General features: G+C 31.4%; 1 protein-coding gene across 1 annotated transcript; it reads right to left on the reverse strand.

Annotated features, from left to right (window-relative positions):
* Window positions 1-883: 883 nt before the first annotated feature.
* LOC114257027 (protein NRT1/ PTR FAMILY 3.1) lies at window positions 884-12814 on the reverse strand. Its single transcript, XM_082891081.1, has 4 exons — window positions 12545-12814; window positions 4727-4944; window positions 3232-3791; window positions 884-2036 (listed from the first exon to the last, which is right to left on the reverse strand). Exons 1-4 carry the CDS (start codon window positions 12669-12671, stop codon window positions 1094-1096), a joined length of 1848 nt encoding a protein of 615 aa, XP_082747207.1. The 5' UTR covers window positions 12672-12814; the 3' UTR covers window positions 884-1093.
* Window positions 12815-23546: the final 10732 nt, after the last annotated feature.

Raw genomic sequence — 23546 nt, forward strand, 5'->3', positions numbered from 1 at the left:
ATTTTTTAAAAATACAATTCAACTATTTATACTTCCTGCATTATATTTCAATACAAACTAAAACAAATAAACTAAAGTTAAATCAAAACTCACAAACAAATGCTAAAATGTTTCAATCATTTATCACTTTGGTAAATTTATCAGTATCATTACTAATATGAAATGATCATTTTACAAACACAAAACACATTTAAAAAATCTCAAAATTTTATAATTCTCATCATACATTAAAACATAAATAAATAAAATAAATTTACTCAAATCTTATGAATAAATATGTCTAGTTAATAAGAAACTCTGGTAATTGTTTTAAATTATTAAGTGTCTTTAAAGTGTTATTGATATTTTTGCCAATAACTGCCGAATCTCAAATTGTTTTTAGTATCGTATAATTTAAAGGGGCATTTACGACCAGTCAGTCTTTTTGACCGGACTTATTTAAAAACCCCGAATCTGTTGATATTTATGGGCTTGAAATGGCCAAATTCCTCCTTTTTAGATCAAACTGGACTAGTTTGGCCCGTTAATTTGAGGTAATCCAGCCCAACATGAACTTGTAGTGGACAATGGACATGAACAAATTCAGGTTTAGATCAAGGACCTCCACGGGTCAGTAAATTATACGTTCGGCCCAAAACAAAATGAGAAAAATGTATTGTATAAAAAAATAGAAACAGCCCACCAATATGGGATAAAATAAAAACTCAGTACACTAACAAAAGCCACATAACGAGGGAAACATGATTTCTCAAATAAAGTGTATAAAAATAACCAATTATGTTAGTCCAGTCTTCAAAATAGTTACCACATATAAATAACTAACATAACAATTGATAGAATGGAAAAATTGCATAGTCCACAAATTCAAACTTGAACATTACACTTGATAAAAAAATACTTCATTTATTATCATATCTAACTTTGATGCATGCTATATGAGAATAAATATTCTGATCAACTTCTATCAAATTCTAGCAATAATCATGTCTATAATGAGGCATTCGTTAAAATATATATATATATATATATATATATAAATAGACATGATTCCTTTTTGCACTCACTAAAATTAGAGCCAAGTACTGCAAATTTTTTAACATGGCACAAGTTCCCCATTTCCAGTGGCACCATTCAATGCCTTAGATGGTGTCTTATGATCCTCTCTAGCTAATTCCACATCACCCCCTTCACCATTTCTCTCATCAACCACCTCTTCCAATGGCTTGTAAGTATAAAACCAAGCACATATCACATAATACAAGAGATTCAATACTTGTATGCCACTCACAAGCCAATAATAGTTTTCCAATCTCCCCCTATTGAGATTCCTATTAGGCAACCAATTCCTCTCTTTCCCACTATACTTATGAACCATTGACACCATGAAAGAACCAATAAAGTTCCCCAATGATATCGATATCCAATACAGTGCCGCGGCTGTGCTTCTCATGCTTTCTGGCGATTGACTGTACAAAAACTCCAAATGCCCGACCGACATAAAAACCTCCGCCAATCCATGGAGGCAAAATTGCGGTACCAACCAAAACACACTTATGGGTATGATCGCGGTAGGCTTGTCGAGTAAGTTGTGATTTGCTGCAACCTTTTTTCTTTTTATTTCCACTATGGCAGACACAATAGTTGCAAGAATGTTGACTGTAAACCCTATCCCCATCCTCTGCAAGCACGTGATGCCTGCAGGGTTTTTAGTGAAACGACAAGCGAAGGGCACGAAAGCACGCTCGTAGAGGACGAGGCCGATGAGGACGGTGAGGATGGAGAAGATGGAGAGGCTGGCAGGAGGGATTTGGAAGGTGGGGGACAGGTGGCGGTCCATGGAGCGAGCTTGGAGGATGATGAAGCTTTGCTGGTGGGATTGGGCGGTTGCGAGGAGGATTCCTGCAGCCCAGATGGGAAGCATCCGGATGATGGACTTGAGTTCCTCGACGCGGTGGACGGTGGCGATTCTCCAAAGGTTTGGGGAGGTTGGATCTTTTGTGTCTTCTTCTGTTACAATGGCTGCTCGATCTAGCCACCTTCAAATAACAATATGTATAAGAAACGATTTTAATCATTTCAGACATAATGTCTGAATGCAGTAAAATATAAGAATTGTAGGACTAGTTTCAATGGTCTTAAAGTATGTATTTGGTTATAGTTTAGTCAATTGAGTTTTTAAAATTTTCAATTTAATTTCTAAACTATGAAATTTGAGTTTAATTCAAATTGTCCTAACTCTCATATCATCTATTAGCTGAGCTGGGATATTTTTTGAACAACTGTGCTAGAGACCCCCACTGGGGGTCGACCCCCAGTGAGGTGGCAGCCCCTCATTCGTCCAAATCACAAAAAAAAAAAAAAAAAAACAATTTTTTTTTTGACCAATGGGAATCCTCCATTCATGACCCCCAGTGACCCCCACTGGGGTCTGAGGCATTTTTCATTTTTTGAACTTCAAAATAAATACACAATAAAATTTTAAAAAATTAGGGGACCATAATGCGACAAAGTCAATAATTTAAGGACCACAACAGAACAAAAACACAACAAAATGCATACTTTTGAGTGTACTTGATCTTTTTAATTTTTTTAAGGGAAATTACATGTCAGTGCTGGTTGAAAAAAATATTTACAAATTAATGATGAATTTTATGAATATTAAAATACAAATTGATAAACTTTTTTTTATTAACGGATAATTAATTCTTGGAGGTTCTACTAAGATATAATTTTCTTTTTTTTTAATAATTTTTTCTCTTGAATACATCCAAACAAATTTGGAATACAAGTAACCACCCAATACCTTCACATATCGGATAAAAGTAAAATATCATAACTTAAACTTAAAATCTCCTGCATAAAACTTTACTTAACATTTGAGCTAACTCTCACTCATTGGTTTATCCTTTCAATTTTTGTTGAGACTTGATATAAAATTTCAAAAATATCACAAACTCCCATTAATCAATTAGAGTCAAATTAAATTGGTAGAATCTATTATTAATTCATTCTACACATTGCGAAAATATCTCAATTTAGATTACTTTATAAATATCAATAAGTTTGTACAAGTATAGAATCTATACACAAGAACCAAATACAGAAAATAAATGGATGGATAAGATAACAAATCTTATAAAATCTTTTCCATCCACAAATTTTCTATGTCTGATTCGATATTTAGTTTTTGTGTCCTACCATTGTTAGATAAATATAAAATGTGAATCTTACTTGAGCTGGTGAGTATGTAGAAGCCTTCCATTGTTAGAAATCCCAGCATCAAGCTCTCTATTCTCATATAAATCCCTAAAATCATGTGGCCCAACTTCCTTCCTCTTCTTCACAGCAGCAACAACAACTTGAGCCATCCTAACCAAAGGACTCCCGCTTGGTTTTACCTTCTTATACAGAGGAGACCCCAAAACAAACACAATCACAGACACAGCCATAGCAATGGTGGGTATTCCAAGTCCCAGACCCCAACTCACATTGTCTTGGACATAAACAACTACTGTTAGGGCACTCAGTGAGGCCATTCCCATGCAGAAATAATACCAGTTGAAGAAGTTCCAGCTTCTAGACTCTACTCCTGACTTGGACATGTCGAATTGGTCAGCGGCAAAGGTGACGACGCAGGGTCGGATGCCGCCTGAGCCGAGGGAGGAGAGGAGGAGGGAGATGTAGAGGATCCATAGTTGGAGGGTGGAGGCTTCTTTGCAGTTTACTTGAGTTGGGCATGGTGGTGGGCGGAGTTGGGGGAGTGTTGCTGATATGGTTATGCTCACCAATCCCTGTTTGGCCCAATTGTGTTATTTCAATTTATCATTGCAAAACCATATATAGTAGTATTAAGTCCTGACACTATTTTTGTCATGTATATTATTATTTGGATGATTAGGAGTGTGACAAAATTTTGAAAAAGAAAAATGTCAATTTCATTTTTATCCTTTTTAATTATTATTATTATTTTTTTTCACATTCTTAAATTATCAATTTCATTTATTTAGTCTCTAAGATTTTTAATTTCAGAATACATATTAGAGACATTCTGTCCAAATCATAATAGGAAAAATCAAAGCTAATGGGCAAAAGGATAATTTCATGATTTAGACAGCTTAAATCATGTAATCAAACACTCATCTTCTTATTCATACTATATTAAACAATCTATACTTTACCCTCAAACACTCATCTTTTTCTTCATCTCTTATTTCAAAACTGTAAGTAAGAAAAATGAATATTTGATAATTGTATAATTTAAATTATTTAAATTTCAAAATTACTTTTTTACTCATCAAATTAGACTCTTTTATTTTATTTTTTTAGATAACGCACGACACAACCCTTTTAGTTAAATTAGACATCCAAACTTGGGGATACAGAGATGCACCACTCCACGGCAATAGACTAGGCTTCGCTTAAAAGTTGAACTAAATATCTGAACCTGAACGTTATAAATCCCAGTCTTACCAACTCAACTACATTCTTGGGTATCATCAAATTAAATTTTAATGTTTATTGATTCGAACAACCCTCTAAACTACATTAGTTGAAATTAAAATTTGTAACGACTAAATAAATTAAATTGATAGTTTAAAAATGAAATAATTTTTTTTTAAAAAATAAGCAATAATTTAAGAGATAAAAGTAAAATTAATTAAAAATAATAACAACATTAAGAAAATAATTTATATCTTTTTAGAGAGAGAGAGAGAGAGAGAGAGACCAGTTCATAAATAAGGGAACCAGCGATGATGGTCCAAAAACGGCCAGCGAAGGAGTCAGCAATCAAGGCACCAATAATAGGTGTTAAACTGGCTGTCGCGGCAAAGTTACTCAGTGTGTTTGCTGCTGCTACCATTGGCATGTTCAGCTCCTTCGTCAAGTATGTTATCATGTTTGCATGTGATCCAGATGATCCAAATCTATCACATATTTCATTTGCTGCCCAAAATCACACACCCAACAATCACATTATATTAGTTTATCAGTCAAAAGTCCTTTTACACAACCCATCAATATTTTTAAAAAAATTACAGAAGAATGAGGTGGAAGTGGTATTGTTATAAATATAAGGTATTTTTATGGATATTTTGTTTTAAAGGGGGAAATTATCCATAGGTCCCATGGGAAACATGTGATCTCCATTTAATCCCATAACTTTTTTACTACACCCAAAAGTCCTTTCCTCTCTCTCTTCTTTTTGCTTTCCTTCCTCTCTCGTTTTTTTTTCTACATTTTTCTGTCACCGTGTTTGTCATGGAAGAGGACCACCGGTGATCATATTTTTCTCCATTGATCGGGGTTCATTGATAACCACCAAGCATTGAAATAAACTCCGACGAAGAAGATGATATATTTTCCGACGAAGAAGATGAATGGATCTACTTAGATCTGATATAGATCTACTCAGATCTACATCAGATCTGAGTAGATCTACACAGATTTGGTTAGACATCCGTCTTTCCCCTTCGATCTCTTTTTTTTTTTTTTCTCTCTCTGCTATACACTTCTGTTTTTCTGTTCTAATGGAGAAAATTTTCGAATTCTGAACAAGCAGTTTTCGAGTTTTAGTTACAGGCGGTGAAAACTGTAAAATTTTGCAGTTTCAATTTTTTTTTTTGGTGCTGGAATGAATCATGGTTTAAAACTGTAAAATTTTGCAGTTTTATAACATTCTTTAGAACTGTAAAATTTTACAGTTTCATAACATGTTTTTTAATTATTTTTTTTCCGGCAATATTCTAGACATTCCGGTGAGTCTCCGGCGACCGTTAAACGGAAATCCGACGGTAGTAAGATGTGAACAGTGTCTATAAATTAAAAAAAAAAAAAGGATTTTTTGGTAACAATTAAAAATGTGTTTGACTAATTGGTACAAGTATTTTGTTTTGGGATTAGTTGGGTTTTGAACTTATTACATGGGACTTATCAGTAAGTTCCCCGTTTTAAAGTGAAACTATTAAATCACATTATTATGCATGAAAGTTCTTTATAAATTTTATATTTGTATATTATTACTCATATTTTTGTTGATGTAATCGGTCTTGTTTTTATTTTTATTTTTTTCAACGTTCATTAGTAGATTTATATTTACTAATTAAAAATTAAGAGAAATTGTACTTCAATGCATGTTTTCAAAAAAAAAATTACAAAATTTTTCCTAAGTTTATAAATATTTTGGGAATGTATCGCTGATTGGTATTTTTTATTAGGGGGTATGTGCAACTTATCTGAATTGTTTATAACTTTTTTATTCAGGAGTATGTGTTAAATTATTTGGTATAATTTATGCTTATAACTTATTAGGTGAAATAGAAAATAAGCTAAAAAAATGTAATTTTCAAAAATTAACTACCCCCATTCAGAAGCATATGGGTCAACTAATTGAGAAGCAAAGTGTGGTTTAACTCAATAGTGGGCTTTGGGTTGACCCACAAAGAGAATAATTTGACATCTTCTCGGTTTAAACTCCATTTGTTTGTGGGGCAACCATTAACAACGAGTGGGCCGGACCATTAATTTCAAGTTTGAAAATAATAATAATAACAGTAAATACTTGTTGGAGTAGTTATTTAACCAGGCTTTTCGTTTAGTCATGTGTTTTGAGATTATAAATTTATGTCCACCCAAAAACGAGATTATAAATTCAATTTCTAGAGAGTGGAATTTGATATTTTTTATTTATTTTTATTTTTTCTAATATGGGAATTGTATAGGCTGTTTATTTATTCTCAAATTTAGGCTAGTGGTGATTGTTAGGGTTAGTAACTGTTAGGCCTTCTACCTTTTGTTGGACTTTAGTTAAGCTAATTTGATGTAATTGCTCAGATAATTGTATAAAGAGAGAAAAAATAAAAGAGAATCTCTGTATATTGAATATTAATATTTATAATTATTATAAGTAGTAGTCTATATACGAGACTTATATGAATTGTTAATCAAGAAATCATGAGAATAATAAAATCGAAAGAAATATGGAAACTTAATAACTATGGAAAATAATATATTGTAGATATGTTTTAATAGTCTCCCTCAAACGTAAACTAACAGTTTGAAAGAACAAAACAAACAAAATAAATGAGAAAATGAGAGTTTGTCGTGTACAACAAACGAAAGAGCCTGCTAAGGGTGATTGAGAAAAATCTGCTACTAGGACAAACGATAAAGGCCTGTTAAGGGCGATTGAGAAGAATCTGTTGTTAAGGCAAATAATAAAGGCCTGTTAGGGGTGATTGAGCGGCGTGGTCACCATAAGAAGGCCTACTAAGGGTGATGTTGAATGGTGTGTTCACCGTGAGAGGGGCCTTAAGAGGCGACTGATGTGATGGGCTTTTATAGGAGCTTGAATGTGATGCACTAGGGAGCAACATATGTGATTGTACCATGGGAGGCGTAGGAGGGGCACTAGGAGGCAGCTTGGGTAGTTCGCATAGTATATTACCATGCTCACCAAGATATGAGTATATCCCTTTCTTTCAAACTCAAATAAGTTAGAAAATAGTAACTTATTTGAGGTTGAAACGAAAAGAACTGTGAGAGAGAGAGAGAGAGAGAGAGAAAGAGAGAGAGAGAGAGAGAGAGTGAGTGCAAGAGTAGAAAAAGAATAGATTTTGAGCGATTGAAGGACGCTAGGGTTGGACGATGATGGAGAATGTTGGCATAGGTTGCCAACTAGTCGCTCATCGATAAACTAGGAAGACAAGCGTTATATGTTAAGATAATTGTCTAAAGCGCGCGCACCGAGAGAGAGAGAGAGAGAGAGAGAGAGAGAGAGAGAGAGAATCTCCCTATATTGAATGTTATTGTGTGTAACGATTATAAGAGGTGACCTATACATAAGACTTATACAAAGTAAGGGTGTTCACGGTTCGTTTTGGATGATTTGCGGATCGATTTAGACCCATTTACATATATGCGGTTTGGGAAAAATTTAACCTACAACCGCCTGCAGTGCGAGTTGCTGTTTATGTGGATGGGGTTCGCGGATGTGCGAGTGGTTACGGGGCGGTTTGTGGATTGAATTTTTTTTAATTTCCAAATTCAATTTCAATTTCTAGATTCAATATAATATAAGATTGATTTTAATTTCAAAAGTAATTAACAGATTCAATTTCCACTCTATGAATAAGTAGATTCAATTTTCTACAATGTTCACAGAGCAAACAAAAAAAAAAAACTTTCAAAAACAATGTTCTTAAACAATGTTTTCTATAACATTTCTTTTTGTATCATGAAATTAGGGTTTGGTGCTTTGATAAAAAATATCTACGATAGGATGAATGAATTTTTTTATTAAAAAAAAAAATTATTCTAAGTGCGGGTGGGTTTTAACGCAACCCGTAATTATATTATATTCCAAATCTTATCCGTCTGTATTGTGTCTGCGAAACCGCCAATTTGTATGCAGATTGGTTTAGGTTGGCCGGGTTGAACAGTTCAAATAATCCTATACCCGACCCTAACACGAAGTATTAATTAAAAAATCATGAGAATAAAGAAATTTATAAAATATGAAAATCTAACAAATATGAAAAATAATTATATATATGCTTTAATAGTAATCAGTGTGTTTGGTTTGAGTTTTCTGGATTAAATTTTTTGAAAATTGAGTTTTTTGGTTTTTATATTCTTTTGTTTTTAGTGAATATTTTTTACATTTTAAATATTTTTTTTTACTTTTTTAGATGCACCTTAGTTAGATGTATCTAAAAAATAAAAAAATTGTGAAAAAAATATTTTAAAAAATTAATAAATACATAAAAATACAAAAAATGCATTGAATTCTTATATTTTTTTTTTTGTATTTTTGGTATTTTGTGAATTTTTAAAAGATTTTTTTTACAATTTTTTTACTTTTTAAGTGTATTTATGTTAGGTGTGTCTAAAAAGTAAAAAAATTACTTAAAATATTAAAAAAATTCAGTAAAAACAAAAAAATACAAAAAATAAGAATGTAGAATTTTCTGAAAAGTGTTTTCTGAAAAATGAAAACAAGCAAGCTGATTTTTTATATTTATAATTATTCTTCTACTGAAAATTTTACAAAAATAAAAGATTAAAAGTGTATAGAGGACAGTTGTAAATGATTGAGAAAAATACTTGATTGATTATGTTGATTTCTCATCAATATCAAACATACAAACAAAAACAGACAAGATTTTTGCTTAAAAAATTGCGATTATCACAATGAGTGCCAAACTGAGGATGACCAAAAAAAAACCAGAAAAATGTATAAAGGCTGTTCATTGATAGACAAAAGTCATTTACACTATTTTCTCCTAAAGTGCATTGAAATAATCTCAACTTTTTGATTAAAAGTCAAAATCTAAAATTCAATTTCAATAATAAAATAAAGTAAAAGGTGTACCTATTTGATACACTTTATAAATAAATAAAAAGTACTGGTAAAAAAAAAAAAATCTATTAATTCAAAAGTAAAGAATTACAACGAGTTAATAAGGAGTAAGAAAAATTCTTAAAATTAATATATCCGAATTAGGTTAGGTAACATTTAAAAAAAAATTCAAGAAAAGTTATAACGTAGTTATATTAGTTTTGGATGTAATTGCCATATCTAAAATGAATCCCAAACAAATCCTTAACCCCAAACAAAATTAAAAAATAAAAAATAAAAAGAACAACAACAACAATGGGTCTTACAATGATCATATATTCTTAACGCATTGCAGTTATTTATCATTTCATATATTAATTTTACATTGGTATAATAAGTCATACCACTTATGTTTATGTCCAATATAAGATTGACGCATAAGATAGCAAAGAAATGAGTAATGATATACAAATAAAAAAATTTAAGTAATATTATACAAACTAACAAATCTCCTAAACTTTTCTTACCTACTGTTGCATTATTCAATAAAAAAAATTTAAAATTTGAAAGAGGACTCATATCAATAATGTGATAAGTGTCCTATAAGTTAGTATTCAATTTCTTTTTCTTTTTCTTTTTCTTTTTTTCCATTTTTTTTGTAAAATTCATTAGTTCGCATAGCATTTTTTGACTCTCTTTCCTTTCCATTTTTTTTTTTTTAACAAACTTACTCTGTCACAATGAATTGTTCCTATCATTCAAATTCAATGGATTTGTTTCACGTTCCAAAGTTTTACTATTACATCATGTATTAGATTGGGAAAAATTAATAAAAAAGTTATTTATATAATATTTTTCTAGCCAAAATATGATAAATCAAATATTATTATTAAAAAAACATTTTTTTTATAATCAAATATCCGAGTGAACTTAAGCGCGCACACCAACTAAACAAAGTTTTTTTTTTATTGAAAAGCAAAGTTGGTAAATAGGAGAACAAAAAATCACAACATAACAATGACTGACCACCTCCTAAACCAATCCAACCACTAAGAATACAACAACGTAACACTCAAAAAAGCTGTAGCTAACTCAAAAAGTTGTTCTGAACCATTTAGAGGTGTAAAATTAGCCCGCGGGCTCATGGGTTGTTCGAAGCTTATTTGTTTCCCAAGTGGGTTTGACCCGGGCCCGAGTCCAGTCTAGGACCTTAGGCTTGGACTTTGGCCATTTGTTTTACAGTCCGGCCCATTCCATTAGCTCGACCTACATGGCTCGGACCATTGGCCCGCTCTAGTCTTGGTATAAAAAAAATTGGTGAAAAAATAAAAATTGGTCAGGCTTGACCTATGACCACCCCAAACTCAAGCCTAGGCCTAGTCTGCCAACCTGAGGCCCGAATATTCATTGGGCCTAGTTTTCTGGATCGTAAGCTGGCCCGACCTGAATTTTGACGAGGGCCCAAAGAGCTCGACATGGGCCGACTCGAGCTCAAGCCCGAATAAGCCAGACCATGCCAAATTTACACTTCTAAGACCACTCCAATGATTAGCAATGCAATCTATCTGATTGATAGAAATTTATGAAAAAAAATTAAAAAAAATTTAAAAAACCTTGTCAATTGATAGGAATTAATACATATCAATAAAATTATATTAAATTAAATAATCAATTATATAAGCAAGTACAACAACTCATACCCATAACGCGAATACCACAACATCATCAATATAAAATAAAATTTTATGGAAGACAGTAATAAATAAAATAACTTAAGAAAGAATCCTTAATAATAATAAAAAAAAATGTATATATTGATTGAAAAATGTATAAATTCAAAGAATCAAAACTTTAAACCAAGCATATGAAGTGGAAATAAGCATTCACATACGATATAAAGAAAACAACACCAAAATGCTAGCTAATAATTGCGTTCATAAGAACCGAAAAAAGTATCCAAGGACTCAAATTAAACAATAATGGAAGGTATGAAATACCCTCAACGAAAATTATAAAAAATATTTAAAATATCACATGTTAATACTTTTTAATCAATAATCATCATTTATTATGTTCTTTTATACTTTTCAATCACCCAATATAATACATTATCTATCCACTTTCAGCACCAATCACAATATCATGGAATATTACATGTTCATACTCCAAAACTATTTCATAATCACCATAACTCTAAGGTTCCGTTTGTTTTTAGAGGTAGAATGGAGGGGGTTGATAATGAGGGATCAATAGTGAGTGGATTGTTAGTAAGGGGATTGATAGTGAGGGGATTAAGTAAAATTGTGTTTGTTTTGATGATAGTTGTTAGTGTAGGGATTGTTAAATTATTTTTATATAAAATAATAAAACAAATAAAAAAATACAAAAATATTAAACATTAATATTTAAAAAAAATGCCCAATTTGTAAAAAAATTTAAAAAATAAAAATAAAATAAAAAATTTCCAGAAAAAAATAAAACAAATAAAATAATGATTTTTACTTAACAAAAAATACAAAAAATTAAACATTAATATTCAAAAAAAAATGTCCGACATGTAAAACTAAAATAAAAAAATAAATAAAAATAAAAAATTTCTAGTCCACCGGACTATTTTTCTAATATAAAGTCCTGGAGGCCCTTCCGAATCCCTTTGGGAAGACCCATCATAATCCGGAACTCATTATCAATCCCCTCAAAACAAACACAATATTAGTAGGTTTCACCTCACTATCAATTCCAATCCTCTCTCTATAACTCTCCAAACAAACGGGGCCAAACTATTCAATGGAGTATTACACGTTCATACTCCAAAACTACTCAATAATCAGCATAACTCTAAAAGTTGACTGCCAAACTAGCCATGCTTTGCAAAGGTTTTATTTGGAAATCATGATTTTTATCTAAAATGTTAAAAACTCATTATAATTTGTTAAGTTATCTCTCTATCATTTTACATGTCTTTCTATAAATAATTAAAAAATTATTAAAAAGTCATTTGCCAAACATTTCAATATATGATTTAAACAAGGCAAAACAATGAACAAAAATTAGAGCTAGAACACGAAAATGCGAACTCCCCGACGATAAAACCAAGGTACTGCTAACCATACATAATGTTCAAGTTCGAGTTTTATCATTGCAAAAAAACTACCCTTCTTCTATTTCTCTTTTATCGATTATAATTAAGGGAGAGAGAGAACTCACCAAGGATAAATGGCATTGTTCTCATCCCTCCAAGCTTCTTCTTCTTGTTGTTGTTTTGAAGCTCTTTCTTCTCTTGGTCCTCTCCATTTTCAGTCATGTTCTTCTCTGGCTCCATCTTGACATCCATGTTACAGGTTCAGAGAGAGATGGTATCCAAAAGAGTGTATTTATAAGGTAACTTGGTGATCTGAGAGAGATATAAACCTAAAACCTGCAATGACTAGAGAGAAGTGGGGACTTGGAATTGACTTGGTTGCCTTGTGATGTGGTGGCTTATGTCATGTTCAATATAGAGGTTGTCTTTACTCATATATTAATTAGCCTGTGTATGGGTTGTGTCGTGTTGTGTGCCTCCTAGGAAGTGCAGAGATCTTCATATTAAAAACAACAATGATTCATCCCATTAAAAATATCACCACTAATAGCACTAATGCATTAAAAAAAAAAAAAAAAAAAAACACAACTCCAAGACCAAAACATCACATCATTAATGACGGGACCCACTACCACCTAATTAGTGGGAGCACTAATTAGTGCTCCCAAGCATTTTTCTTAAAAAACTATTTACTGAAGATGTTTAGATAAAAAAATAGGGTAAATTATAAATTATAAATACATCATCCAAAATTTATTTAAAATACAAAATATTTTTTTGGAATTTAAAAAATTATAAATATTCATTCGTAAAATTTTTCTAGAGAAAATTAATAAAACATCCATTTTCAACTTTTGGTAATAGAAGAGATCTAATATATTTTTTCTTAATATAAATTATAAACACACCTCATAAAGTTTGCTTAAAATACGAATTGCCCTTGTAGTTCTAGAAATTACATCCCGCCTAATATGGTTTCTAATTTCATAACAAATGATCTCATTTATTAATAAATTATCAAGTTAATTAATAATTTTTAATTATGTTAAATAAATATTTCAATTAATAATTCAGTTAATTTTATTATTATATAGGAGAACAGTTATAAATTTTATTTTTTCAGCTAATTATATTAAATAAAAAATTCTAACAAGGAATATTTATAATTTTCCAAACCATAGAGGGCAATTTGTATTTTAAACAAATCTCAAGGGTGCATTTGTAATTTATCCTTTTTCTTATTAGATAAGACATCTCAATAATATTATTAGAGAAATTTTCTCTATGACGAACTTAAATTTCTCTATGGAGTTGAAATTTCTTTGTAAGATTTTTCTTTTGCGCAGAAAATTTTTATGTTAAAAATTGAGGGATCAGCAACTACTATAAAACATATTATATGTCATTAATCTTATAAAATCATAATATCAAGGATCTTAAACTAAAAATCCCATTTTTTTTGTTAATAAAATTGATTGAAAAAATAAAATCTCTAACATTTTCCTAATAATAAAATTATCTAAATTATTAATTGAAATAAATTTCTGACATCATTAAAAACTATTAATTGGGTTGATAATTTATTTGTAATGAAATTAGAAATTTCAAGTGACGAGATGTAATTTTCAGAACCACATAAAATAATTCGTATTTTAAATAAATCTCAATAGGTGTATTTATAATTTACCTTTTTTTTAAGTGATTTTTTAGTTTTTGTATTTGGTGAAAAAAATTGATGTGTTTAAAAATAAATTTTTAAATCTAATAGATAATTGTGAAAAAAAAAATAACCGATTGATTGATATGTAAGGTGTTACTTTTTATTTTTTTTTAATGGAGTTGAATTTGTTGACTTTTTAACGTAACTTTGTTTTTTTTTTTTACTTTTTCAGAAGAAAAGCTTCTTTGGGGATTAGGAAAAAAGCCAATTTATTGACATTTTTTGAAAAAAATTGTATAAAAAAGTATGGATTAGGAAAAAAGCCAATTTATTGACATTTTTTGAAAAATATGTATAAAAAAGTATAGAAGTAATGTGATTCAAATAAGCTAATAAGTTGGTTTTTTTTTTTTTTCTAATCGCCAAAATAGGCCTATGAGGTGGAGCTTGTTTAAAAATTGACTATTTTAATTAGTTTTTTGACTTTTTATGAATAAAAAATAATAATAATAATATATTAACTTATAGTGACTTTTTACTATTTTAACTTATTTTAGGCTATTTTTGTCTAACAATAACTTTTTTAGTTAGTAATTTTTTGAAGAAATATCATATCAGTAATATTTATAAAAAATAGTTACTAATCACTAATAAATTTTTTAAATAGTAATAATTACAATTATAAACTTTTTCATCGATTTGAAATTATTTTCTGAAACTAGGACTGAATTGTAATTTTCCCTAGGTTTTTTTTCTCCTTTCGTAATTTTTTTTAAAATTGTCGAAAAAGTTTCGTACTTTTTGGTACTACTAGGCACATCAAAAAAAGTAAAATTAAAAAATTAATAAATAAAACTGGAAAATAATCTTAATTTTTTTTTTAAAAAAAAAACTTTATTTTTGTTTGCTTTAGTAATTTTCCCCCTCAGTTTTTAGATCCTTATATACTAGATAGACTAAAAAAAAATAAAAATTAGTCACAATTTTTATTTTTTTGTAAAAAATTTGAAGACAAAAAAGTTTCAAAAGAAATGTCTCTTTTAAGTTGATCCCAAAGTCACCCTAAATGTATAGGTCTTACTTTATACGAAATGATTGTATCTGATTGTATACTCAATTTTCACCTTCTATTTAAGCACAAATTAATTTGAACCATATATTTGAGCCACACAAATAGATGGCTAAAATTTGAATTGCGACATTTTTGGGTGTTTTTGTTTTTTTTTCTGTTTTTTATTTATCAGAAAGAAATTTTCATTAATGAAGCCAAACGACACATAGAAAAGAATTCATTCAACTAATAAACTTACACTAAACAAAGAAAAGATAAAATCAAGAGACACACGAGTAAATCTATGAAGATAACCAGATGCACAACTCGTGCTTATGCCAGTACTGTAAAGCAGAGGGCAATCAATCGGCCATAGAACATGTCTAAGATAGATTATAAGCTACAATCACAAAGTAGTTAAACTACAACAAACACTGATAGACTCTATAAACAATCCAAACCAAAAACGAAAAAGAAAAGCCAAAAAATTTCACTTCAAACCAGAGACAGCTGGATTCGCGGAGTATTGTGGAGCAGTAGACAAAACAATTACGAAATTAGACAAAACTTTTTAACATGATGTGAATTTTAACGTTGTATCTAATTTTATAATTAAATTTTGAAAAATGTTTGAGGGCCCAAAATCGTTTGGCTCGAAATTGGCTCAAAACTCAAAACGACGTCGTTTTAGATTCTCTTACCAGTAGCATATAATAAAATTCTCTTACCGGTAAGATACATTACAATTCTCTTACCGGTAAGATAATCTAAAACAATGTCGTTTTGGATTCGGGACAAGTTCGAGCTTGAAAATTTCGGGCCCTGTAGCAGTGTTGTTAAATTTTATTCATATAAAAAACTAATTAAAATAATTTGACAAGAGCAGCTCAATTACTTCTACAAATAAGAATAATTTGTGAGTTTTTTATAAGATTCGATGGTCATAATTATGGTTTGGGTTGCTTTTTCTAAGATTGCCAAATTTAAGACAATAATTAACGTACTAAAGAATATAAATATCTTTAGGGCAGTGGTTCATCCCCCCAAAGGGGAGCCCGAATCCCCCCAAAATGCCATTTCAAGTAAAAAAAAAAAAAGAAAAAAAAAAGAAAATAGTTTCCAAAAAAGAAATGAAGGGGGATTAGGGGGAGGGATTTTAGAGCTACCAACCTTTACCCATATCTTTATTTGACTTTGTACATTAATAATGCATCTTCCTGTACAATTAACCTATTTTCACTATTTATTGAAAAATCATTAAGGCATCATTTGGAAAATTGATTAAGGTTTTTTATTTTTTAACTATTTAGCTTGGGACTAAAAGTCTCGTTTGGGTTGGTCTTTTTAACTTTTGTGAAAGAAAAAATAAAATAATTATGATTTAAATATAATATTTTGTCTTATTGACTTTTTAATCTATTTTATTTTTTTATGACTATTTTAACTTGTCAAACCCCCAACTGGTATGCCAAACGAGGGCTCAGTAGTTCTACAATATCATATGGTATTATTTATGTAGTGTTCTTAATCAATAAAAAAATAACAAAATATAGTAGATGAGTCATTATTTATCTCTCAATTACTTAATAAAAATAAATCAGCATTATCTTCCAAGTAAAATTTTATGTTATGTCATTAGTTCAAAATAGAGATAATTACCCAAAATTATCATTTTTTTTTTCCCTGTGCATATGATCAAATGACAATTAACCATTATGAAGATTGTATGTAGTTAGTAGTGATTATTGGATTTAAGTTTAGTGGACTTGCTCTATTAATTGTGTTAGGCTTTGGTGAATTTCTAACTATGGGCTTGTTGAATTTCTAACTGGTTGGATGACGTAAATATTTATCGTATTTGTAATTAAAAAAAAAGTCTAATGACAATTAATCCAACATTTATGGGGTGTTTAGATCTTCCATTCCTCTTTGGAAATAAATTCTTATTTCTCAATTTTCCTTTTGAGAATTGTTTAGCTCTTCATAGCTTTCAGTTGGATTACTCATAAATATTTAGATAATTGGTCTTTGATATTGTAGTTTAATTGTTCTCCCTTTCCGTTTGGATTTACTCAATGAGTCAAACGTTTAGATGGATTGACTTAGATGTTTTCATTTAGAAAAATCATATATGTGAAGATAATCAGCTTGTTCAGTTTCATAACTCAAGATTTGCTTTTTAAAAAATTAAAATTTTTTGTTTCCTGTATTTTTTTATTTGTACTAATTTTTTTAATATTTTAAGTAATTTTTTAAAATTTTTTAGATACACTTAAAAATTATGATACTTGTGAAAAAAATCTTTAAAAAAATCACTAAATACCAAAAATACAAAAAATATATATATATATAAAAATTCAATACATTTATTGATTTTTTAAAATATATTTTTACAAATATTTTACTTTTTAAATATATATATATAAGTAAGGTACATCTAAAAAAGTAAAAAAAAATTACGTAAATTTTTAAAAATATTTACTAAAAACAAAACAAAAAAAAAATACGAAAAACAAAAAATTCAATTTTCTAAAAATTGAAACCAAACACACTTAATATAACTTTCACATCTTAGATTAATTCTTCTCAATTTCCAATTAATAACTCATAAATGTTTAGATAATGAATAGTTTTATTGATATTGAAGCTCAAAAGTTATACTCACTTTTCAAATTCAATGATATATTAATATATTACAATATTTAAATAAACTTTTTTGCTTATATTTTCTCTAATCATTGACCAATCATATATTTTACACATCATTATTAGGTTTAAAAAGTTAGTTTGTATATCATTTTCCTTAAATAATCTGTCTTTAAAGTTTAATTTTTCTCACTGTTTTTTGTTTTAGATTACTCATAAATGTATAGATAGTTTGACATTGATATTTTAGTTTAGAAAAAATAAAAATTTAAGCACTTAAACAGAAAAAATAAAAATTTTCCTTAAATCGTTTTTCTTCTTAGTTTATTTTTTCTCACTTTTTCTTTTTTGAGATTACTCATAGATATTTTAGTTTAGAAAAAATAAAAATTGAAGCACTGAAAAAATAAAAATTGAGAGAAGACATCGAAATTGTAGGCAAAGTTCATTATCTCTCATTAGAGGGTAGCAAATCAATGTTTATTTAACCTTATCTCCTCAGCTTTTACTGAGAATATGGATGTTAAAAACAATTATTGGTTACAAATTGTTAGGTTTTTATTCTTGGCAATCCCGTTTAACAAAACTCTTTTTAATTGTACTTGTTTTCGCACTTTTATTTCAGTGAGGCTATGAGTTTCTTAGATGCAAATCCAACCCGAATTGTGCCTTTGCAGAGAAGTTTGTGGTGTTTAATTTTTTCAAGATTGCCACTTCGCTGACTATGACGGGGATCGAACTGCCCGGTCAGCTCGCGGGGGTCGAGGGGGCAGCGCCCCCGAAGCAAAACAGAAAATTGCCTTCGAAGTTGATTGTCCACTCGAGCGGAGAATCCTTGGTTCTAGAAGTATGCGTGTCTGCAAAAATACTGTGATCCGTGTTTTCACGCTCGAGCGTCGAAATCCCCGCTCGAGCGTACATCCTGGTTTGGAACACGTCATATAGTGTCCCCGCTCGAGCGTCCATTCCCACGCTTGAGCGGACCTCGCGATTTCAGATTCTATAAATTCGCATGTTGCTCCAAATCTAGGTTACACCTCCAGATCTTCTTATTCGGTTCTAGGGTTTATATCTGAGACTATTTTGCTAGTTTTCTTTGATGTTGAATTGAGTGTTCAACTCATGGTTTAAGAAGGATACATCAAAGGATTGTTTGTTCATTCTATACAAAAGAGAGAGTTATTCTTCGGTAGATTCTGAAGAATTCGAGCCTGAAGCTTTCGTGGATTCTGGAGTGGCTCATCGTCAAGACAATTTCGAGGTGAAGACGGGGTGGAAGAGGCACATAGGGGTTGGCTCAATTCAGGCATGGATTCGCTAGGTAATTGAGAGTATATCTGTGTAATTCTTTTATATCTTCTTAGTGGATTGTTTTGTGGCTGTTGCCCATGGTTTTTTTTATCACAATTGGAGGTGCTCCAATTGTGATTTTTCCACGTTAAAATCGTTGTATCGATTTGTCTTGATTGTTTGATTGGGATTGTTTTATTGCTTAAAATTGATACATAATCACAAATCAATATCCAGCGAATTTCTAGATTTTTCACAAATAAATAAATAAAAACAATTATTAGTATGATCTTAAAGGTATTTGTTTATCACACTTTATACCTCTAAGTTAGAGAAAATTTTATTTTTACCCCTATACTTTGTCTCAATTTTCAATTACATCTCTAGATTTTAAATAATTTCAATTTTACTCCCAAAGTTTTTGAAATCGTTTCAATTCAACCCCTACCGCCAAATTTGAAACGGAAAAAGTTAAAAAAAATATATTTTGACATCAAATTTCAAAAGAAAGGTGCAAACTCATCCTCTCCTATCCGAACTCACCCTATTCGGCAACTCACACCACCACGACCATCGTGACCCCCACTCTTTAGCGTTACTTTCTCACCCTCACAGTACCAAAAACAATGGATTCTATGTAAGAATGAGACTTTTACACGCTACCATCAAGCATGGAAGACAAGTAGAGAATAAGACCCATTGCTACAGATACCTCAAATGTGCCCTCTGATTTTCTCTCTCTTCCTATTTCTTCAGCTTCTTCCTCATTACCTACCAATCTCTCATCGTCTCTCTCTAAAACCACCACAGTTTCTCTCTCTAAAACCACCTTACCCTCTCGTGCCCTGTTCGAGTCCCTCAACAAAACCCATATCCAAAAACTCAAAACCCATCAAGCTCTGGGTTTATTAAAGGATTTGAAAGTCTATATATACGATTTGCCATCGAAATACAACACCGATTGCCTTTCGAATGAGAGGTATAGCAACCACCTCTTTGCTTCCAAGGTAGCTATACACAGAGCTCTGTTGAATAGCGATGTTCAAACACTCGACTCGAATGAGGCTGACTTCTTCTTCGTCCAATTCTACGTCTCCTGCAACTTTCGCTCCGTCAATTGCTTCTTGGCGATCGGTCATGCACTATCATAACTCAAACCTGCCCTTAAAAGTTTGGGTCATAACCGGCTAGTAATCCGTGGATTACCGAAGGCTTCAAACGAACATACAAAATATTTATGTGAATGGGGCCATAACGGAAGCATATAATGAGAAAGAGTCCATTGAGCTGTGCCAATCATGAGCAAGATCATAAAGATAACCATGTAACACATTAATACATTTAACAGCCCAACAAAAATATAAGAGCCAAAGGAAAAATTATACATAGTGTTTACAACCCAAGACTATGAAAGCAAAAACAAAATAAGATCGAGGTGTGTGTAACGCCCTCAAAAATAATGCAACTAATCCATTCTATGAGATTTAAGAATATAATAGAAATGATACACTTTCATCCATTAGATTTCATATTACAAAAAGGATTACATGCGTTACATTCATAAACGTTCATCCTGAATCTAAAGCATGTAATACAAGTTAATTACAACAAAATAAATGCCCTATGGGCTTTCATCTTTCTAAGATAAAACTTGCTTAAAACAAAAGAGAGTCATAAGCTCTATACATGTAAAGCCCTCGGCTTGAGTAAACATTTAAATATAAAAATAATACAAAACGGAGCCTTCAGCTCCTGAGCCCTCCCAAGCTATGTCATTGGAGGAAGCATATCACCAGCACCTAAAAATGGTTTCCTAAGTAGGGTGAGCCAAAGCCCAGTAGAGATATACTAACACAATATATGAGATTTAGCTAAGATATAAATATCAGATAAATGTTCAATATTCATGACCAACTTACATTCTCCTCATAACCATTCAACATTGTTACTCATATTTCGATCCATTCTCATTTATTCTCTTCGAGTTAATTCATCTCATTCTAAATCATGTGACTACTACACATAATTTTACAAATAACCCAGCTAAGACTACAGCTCAGTGGTTCTCTTTTTCACACAATTACCATACAAACACTTGAACCTTGCCATTTTACGAAAATTTCGTTCGCGGGATCGGCACCCATGTATATATAAGGTTTTGGGACTTTCACCCTGGACACTCCAGCTAACTTAATTCTCAATAGAGTTTATCCACTATCTCCTCCCAAGTAATGGAGTACATCCCCTTTCTTCTCCCAAAACGAATACATATACAATGCATTTACAAACATCGTCATATACAATGACTATCCATAGCACATATTCAATGCGTTAGTCATACCGTCATATTCAATGACACAACTTAAATGATTAGTTTCAATTTACCTAATCCTCATGTAATTTCTACAACAATCATAGTTATCCTACACCGATAGCCCAAAACAGTTATTTCTAGCAGATATATAATCTTAAACAAATAATTTATCAAATTTCCATAGGTGAGTGATTCAACAAATCCAACTACACTATTCATTCATACATCCTTCCAATTTCATCATTTATGCAAAATAATTAATTAACACAAACTAGGGCACACTCCCCCCCCCCCCTTTTCAAATATCAACCCCAAGGTCAAATCTCACCATTTTAACACTAGAGAACTTCATATACAAAAGCCCATAGCCATTTTGTAAACCAACATGAAAAACCCCTCTTTCAATTTTGAACCCAAACCCTCGCTGAACCCAAATCCTTCTAAATTCCACCATTTATACAAAATGACAAATACCTATGTTAAAAACCATATTATAGTGTAGAATATCCCTACCTCAAAGAAAGAAGACGGGCCAAGCAAGGATGGAACTTCAAAAATGACGAAACCAACTTCTACTCGGATGAAAGTGAAAAACTTGAGGAGTTCTACCTTTTTAATGAAGGCACAAAGGTGTAGAGATCAAAGAATCTAGGTCAAAATGTAGAGAGATTGTGAGTTTTAGAGAGAGAGACTCTCAACTTTAGGGTTTTGGGTGAAAAGATATGAAAAAGTGATGTAAAAAGTGCTTTTCGAGATCTAATAAACGTGCAGTCCGCTCGAGTGGAGAGTTTGACGCTCGAGCGTCAGACACAAACATTTGTCCCGTTCGAGCGCAAGAAAAGGCCCACTCAAGCGCAGAATACACACTTCCAGAACTTTTGCAGATGACAGACCAACCGCTCGAGCTCAAAAAAGGACGCTCGAGCACCCACCCGCTCGAGCGTAGGAAACGCCGCTCGAGCGTGAAAGACACTCCTCCAGCACTTTTGCAGACGTGCAAAGTACTGAAGGTTTGTAACTCCTGCTCAAGTGAAAGAAAGTCCGCTCGAGCCGAGGACCAAAATTTACATATCTCGCTCGAGCAGAAGAATGACTGCTCGACAGGAAGACCAAAAATCTGGGTAACACAAAGTTTGAAAGCTAAGTAATCAACTTGTTCCAAATACACCCAAAGACCAATTTCAAAGGTATGCAAAGGAAGAAGGAGATAAATAACAACACGAAGACATTAAACCCGAGTTCGGAACATCATAAGAGTCGGGTCAAAACTGGGATCGCTATAGTGTTGTATGAGTCAAGACAAAACTCCATCTCGGAGGTGGACTCGATTGGGTCTCAAAAAGAATAGCTCCTGAAGCTGACTGTAGGGGTGTGCTCCATGCTGCGGATTACCTATATGTGCATACATAATATTGGGTGAACGAAGCTCAATGAGTAATAGTACAGTAAATAGCGTAATAATCATAAGATTCTCACAATATCCATAATCGTATAAACGAAAAAACCTTAGGCCCAATTTGCACATATCAAAACGGCCTTGGGCCCAATTTGCACATATCAAAATGGTCTCGGGCCTAATATTTATCAAAACGGCCTCAGGCCCAATCATATATCAAAACGGCCTCAGGCCAAACATTTATGTATGTATGGACCCAAGAGGTGACTCGTACGGACTCTAGAGGTGACTCCCACTGTAGCATTTAGTTCCGTATAGCACTTTGTTCCATACCAAAATTCAATAGGTTTTAAAAACTAAACAATTCATAGCATGTCATAGCATAAACGGAACGAATAAATGAAACGGCCTTGGGCCTACCATATCATATTACAAACAATTCACATTTCTTGTTCATAACTCATTTCACATTTCTTGGAAACTTGTGCATTTTGACAAAATACAATATTTAGAAGATCATGTTGTACATAAATCAAAATAGATAATGGAAAACATATCTTTACTATACTATTACTCATAGTGGTTTCCAGAAATGGTTGACCGGTCCTTGAATCATGACCAGCAAACACAATGTGCATGGCACAACATATCGAAACATAGAATTACTCTCTTGATTAAATTTACTTCTCTTAATCTTTTCTTAACCAAATAAATCAATCCCTTACTTTGCTCCATAACCAATTATTTTTGTTGGTTCTAAACTCATTAGT

The sequence above is a fragment of the Camellia sinensis genome, chromosome 10 (genome assembly GCF_055761805.1).
Source record: "Camellia sinensis isolate YWXY chromosome 10, ASM5576180v1, whole genome shotgun sequence".
Taxonomy (NCBI): Eukaryota; Viridiplantae; Streptophyta; class Magnoliopsida; order Ericales; family Theaceae; genus Camellia; species Camellia sinensis.